General features: G+C 42.4%; 1 protein-coding gene across 2 annotated transcripts in view; it reads left to right on the forward strand.

The window, feature by feature from the left end:
- The window catches only part of LOC122332956 (limbic system associated membrane protein), a 154,581-nt gene that overhangs the window by 139,986 nt on the left and 9,595 nt on the right, over window positions 1-5,000 (forward strand). For both annotated transcript variants that reach the window (XM_043230431.1, XM_043230430.1), the window contains one exon: window positions 4,824-4,949. In XM_043230431.1, coding sequence (XP_043086366.1) covers window positions 4,824-4,949 — 126 coding nt within the window. The remainder of the gene's footprint in view (window positions 1-4,823; window positions 4,950-5,000) is intronic.

The raw sequence follows: 5,000 nt of genomic DNA on the forward strand, positions 1-5,000 counted from the left end.
AATTTTATCGCTTCGTTCAAAATATTCACCAGTATGTGTCTGCAGAACAAATATTCTCGTCTGTGAGGGAACGTAAGAACATAAACTCACGGAGGATTGAGGCAACTTTATTACGTCACACTTTTCTTTTTTTCTGTTTCCATGGTAACAGCGCTTGCTCTGATTGGTGGGTCTCTCTTTAGGATTATGGGTAGTGTTGTTATGAACTGATTTTAATATGTAAAGCGTTAGTGCTTCTCTGTCATTGCTGTGACTGCGTTGTTCAGTTCAGTGAATGTTGTCATGAGCGTCCTTCAGCGTGTGTGTGTGTGTCTGTGTGTGTGTGTGTGTGTGTGTGTGTGTGTGTGTGTGAGTGTCTGTGTGTGTGTGTGTGTGTGTGTGTGTGTGTGTGTGTGTCTGTGTGTGTGTCTGTGTGTGTGTCTGTGTGTGTGTGTGTGTCTGTGTGAGTGTGTGTGTGTGTGTGTGTGTGTGTGTCAATGTGTATCTTTGTGTGTGTGTGTTTGTGTCTTATGTGTATCTGTGTGTGTGTGTATCTCTGTCTGTGTGTGTGTGTGTGTGTGTGTGTGTGTGTGTGTGTGTGTGTGTGTGTGTATATGCATTGGTGCCGTTAAATCAGTTCCTGTGTGTGTTTGACGTGTTAAGGTAGTTAAAACATTAACCCTGGTTGATACCTCTTCACCTGACCTCTGACCTGTGACCTCTGACCCTTAGATTAGATGCAGTAGGCGACTGTTTTTTTAAGAGAGCGGCTCTTTTCTTCTGTGTTTGTGTTGGGTCAAATATTTTTAGCAGACTGAGATATTTAGCAGCTTCAGATTCATCTTTGGTCTGCCTGATCTCTGGAGGAATACTGTGCAGATCTTCAGCTGGTCTTCAGCGCTTCCAGATCAGACGCTTTTTCAGGCCTCTGCCGTACTATTTTAAATGAGCTATAATTTATGAACACTGTAATAATGCAGCGGCCCTAATTCAGAGCCGTGTACATCTGCAGATACTCTTCATTCTGTTTAAGGTCAGGCAAAGTTTAGTTTGCTGTAATCCAGAATTATATTATAAAGACATTTTGTAATGATTTATTTTTCCCTGAGGTCCACTTATTATTAAAACATGTTACTGTGCCTTAAAGGCTTTATGTAAATGATTTACTGTAATAATTATCTTAGCTGTGTAGCTGAACAAGTACTAAATAGTGCTGATAGGTGAAGCTGGACATCCTCAGAACGATGGATGTTTTTATAGTTCAGGTTCAGTACGTGTGTTTCCTGAGAGGTTTTTTATCAATCAAGGTCAAGATCAAGGAATTTTTCATTCTTTATAAGACTCCATGATGAATAACTTGATGAATAAGGAGGAGGAAAAATGATGTCCATATTATTAATGGCAATAATATTAGTAGTGTAATGTTATATTTTAGTTACTTTACTCTTAGTAATATAATTCAGACTATTTACTCATGTTAGTCATTTGTAAGTAATAATGTCATTTATAATACTAATTAATAGTGTTATTATTCATTTTAGTGATATTATTAACTTAACTAGTGTTAATAATAAGAGTAATGTCAGTGATGTATAACATTAATAAAGTCAAGTATATTAGTAATTTATAGTTATAGTAAGTTAACTTTAGTTAAGTATTTTTTAGTATTTGGCATTAGTAATGTTATTAATATGAGTAACATAATATTAATGTCAGTCGTAATGTCTTCAATAGTATTGATTTTAGTATTATTAGTAATGTTAGTAATATTAGTAACTTCTATAATATTCATAATTTTACAAGCACTAATAATGTCTGAAATATATGTAATTTGTATTATTAGTACTGTAAGTTATTGAATAAATATTAACAGTGTCTGTAATGTAGTCATGTGTTTTTGTGGAGGGTCTGACAGCTGTTTCTCTGTGAAGGTCATGATCATTTTCACTCATGAGGCTTTTATGAACTAATATAAACATAAACTGCAGCATAATGAGCAGCTGCTGAAAGTGTTTTCAGGTGAGAGAGATTTGAGTCAAGGATTCTGAGCCAAAACCCTGAAATGATGCTGTGTGTGTGTGTGTGTGTGTGTGTGTGTGTGTGTGTGTGTGTGTGTGTGTGTGTGTGTGTGTGTGAGTGTGAGTGTGTGTGTGTGTGTGTGTGTGTGTGTGTGTGTGTGTGTGTGTGTGTGTGTGAGTGTGTGTGTGTGTGTGTGTGTGTGTGTGTGTGTGTGTGTGTGTGTGTGTGTGTGTGTGTGTGTGTGTGTGTGTGTGTGTGTGTGTGTGTGTGTGTGTGTGTGTGTGTGTGTGTGTGTGTGTGTGTGTGTGTGTGTGTGTGTGTGTGTGTGTGTGTGTGTGTGTGTGTGTGTGTGTGTGTGTGTGTGTGTGTGTGTGTGTGTGTGTGTGTGTGTGTGTGTGTGTGTGTGTGTGTGTGTGTGTGTGTGTGTGTGTGTGTGTGTGTGTGTGTGTGTGTGTGTGTGTGTGTGTGTGTGTGTGTGTGTGTGTGTGTGTGTGTGTGTGTGTGTGTGTGTGTGAGTGTGAGTGGTGTTAGTGTGTGTGTGAGTGTTAGTGATTGTGTGTGTGTGTGTGTGTGTGTGTGTGTGTGTGTGTGTGTGTGTGTGTGTGTGTGTGTGTGTGTGTGTGTGTGTGTGTGTGTGTGTGTGTGTGTGTGTGTGTGTGTGTGTGTGTGAGTGTGTGAGTGAGTGTGAGTGTTTGAGTGTGAGTGTGAGTGTGAATGTTAGTGTGTGTGTGCGAGTGCGTGTCAGTGTGTGAGTGTTAGTGTGTGTGTGAGTGCGTGTCAGTGTGTGAGTGTGAGTGTTAGTGTGTGTGTGAGTGTTAGTGTGTGAGTGTGAGTGTTAGTGTGTGTGAGTGTTAGTGTGTGAGTGTGAGTGTGAGTGTTAGTGTGTGTGTGAGTGTTAGTGTGTGAGTGTGAGTGTTAGTGTGTGTGTGTGTTAGTGTTAGTGTGAGTGTTAGTGTGTGAGTGTGAGTGTTAGTGTGTGTGTGTGAGTGTTAGTGTGTGAGTGTGAGTGTTAGTGTGTGTGTGTGAGTGTTAGTGTGTGAGTGTGAGTGTTAGTGTGTGTGTGTGAGTGTTAGTGTGTGAGTGTGAGTGTGTGGTTTATGAGTCTGCTCTTGTCGGGCTGGAGAAACATGTATTTTTGTATGAGATTTTCTTGTCAGTCCTGCTGCAACTACAATTCCAATTTCATGCGTGTTAGAGAGAGACAGAGACGCTCAGAGGAGAGAGAGAGAGTGTTTTAAAAAAGGCAACAGTGATTGGTTAAGAAGAAGCAGAGACGGAGAGAGAGAATGGAGTGCAGAAGCACTGCTGTGAGAAACAGAGTCAATCTGCCACCTAGTGAACATCATTTATCAGACCCTGACAACACGTCTGTCCGTTTAGAAACCCACAGACGCTTCTCACAATGGCTTCCTCTTCAGCATATTTTTAGCATTGTAGTTTTTCCCAGTAGGCATATTATATAATACCAGTCTGGGTTGCCATGAGTTTTGTTTCCATTATTATTTCCAGTCTCTCTTACTGTTATTTGTCACTGTACCTTTAAAACTTCTGTATGTAAATGATGTCTGCTCTTGACGTGTGTAATAATCTAATTCTCTGCTCCGCGCAAATTGCAGTCAGCATTAATTACGTGGGCGTTTTTGAGTCTCATTCGCTTAAATCCTTTATTAAACTCTTCCCTCCGTGTCATCATGTGCTGGGGGAGGAGACTGGGCGGGGTTTGTGTCAGAAGGGGTGGGGATTAGAGAGGACAGCAGCTGAATGAACATACTGTATATGAGTCAAGGGGAGGAGACTGGGGCGGGGCTTGATGCTGAATGGGCAGGGCATAATTTAAAAAAGGACTCTATCAGGGATTAGAATGAAAGCGACCGAATGAGTGAATGTTTACAGACTGATGAATAGAAGATGAACGCTGTATGGGAAAGGAGACCTGGTTGGATGCAGAATGGGTGTGGCCAGAGTACTTTAGATTGACATTGGCTGAAATGTTGAGTTAGAGGTGGCGGGGTTTAATGAGATCAGAATGACAGCGGCTGATGAGTGAGTGCTAACAGACACTGGGCGGAGTCTGATCTGAGATCGGAATGAGCGCTGTGGTGTTAGATTAGTGTATGGAGGAGGCGGGTTTCAGTTATAAGGGGCGGCGTCTGATCTGACATCAAAATGACAGGCTGAACAAGTGAGTGCTGGCAGACACAGATGAATGCGTAATGAGCGCTGTGGTGTACATTAGTGTATGGAGGAGGCGGGGTTTCACTTATTAGGGGCAGGGTTCTGCGAGGGGAGGGGCGGGGTCTGATCTGAGATCCCAATGACACAAGTGAGTGCTGGCAGACACAGATGAATGTGTCTGAGCGCTGCTGGAGGCAGATGTGCTGCAGATGAATCTCTGTCTCTCGCTGCTGATTTATGGCAGGTTTGTGTTGCTGAAGCTGCAGCTCGGAGTTTGTGTTATTCTGGATCTCAGAGTAAATCAAGAAAATGACAAAGCGCTTCATTAAATGGCGCATGGGTTTGATGAATATGTGGGATTGCGCGCACATTGATCAGACGTGTGCGGGAGTAATGGACGACTGTGTCTGCGGCTCATAACAGATGATGTTTGTGTGATATTTCCACTCGCTTTCGGCTTTATTGATGCTCTGCAGCATCCGCATTAAACACCGCAGACTTTATTATGAGTGTGTGTGTGTTACGAGGTCAAGCGAATGTTTATGAGCGATACTCTGATGCGTGTGTATCTGTATTAGCGTGAACACAAATCTCCCAGCATCCCTCAGTGTTTCCCGCTCACGTGGTTCTGCTCTGTTTTTCTCTCTCAGTTCCTCCAGTCATCTATAAAGTTTCGGATGACATCACTGTGAACGAGGGCAGTAACGTGACGTTGACATGTTTGGCCAATGGGAGGCCAGATCCCTCCATCACCTGGAGACTGCTCAACCCCTCAGGTGAGAGACAGCCAATCAGCGGCTATCAAACCATGTCTGCTGCAGATCATG

The sequence above is a fragment of the Puntigrus tetrazona genome, unplaced genomic scaffold, assembly GCF_018831695.1.
Source record: "Puntigrus tetrazona isolate hp1 unplaced genomic scaffold, ASM1883169v1 S000000150, whole genome shotgun sequence".
Taxonomy (NCBI): domain Eukaryota; kingdom Metazoa; phylum Chordata; class Actinopteri; order Cypriniformes; family Cyprinidae; genus Puntigrus; species Puntigrus tetrazona.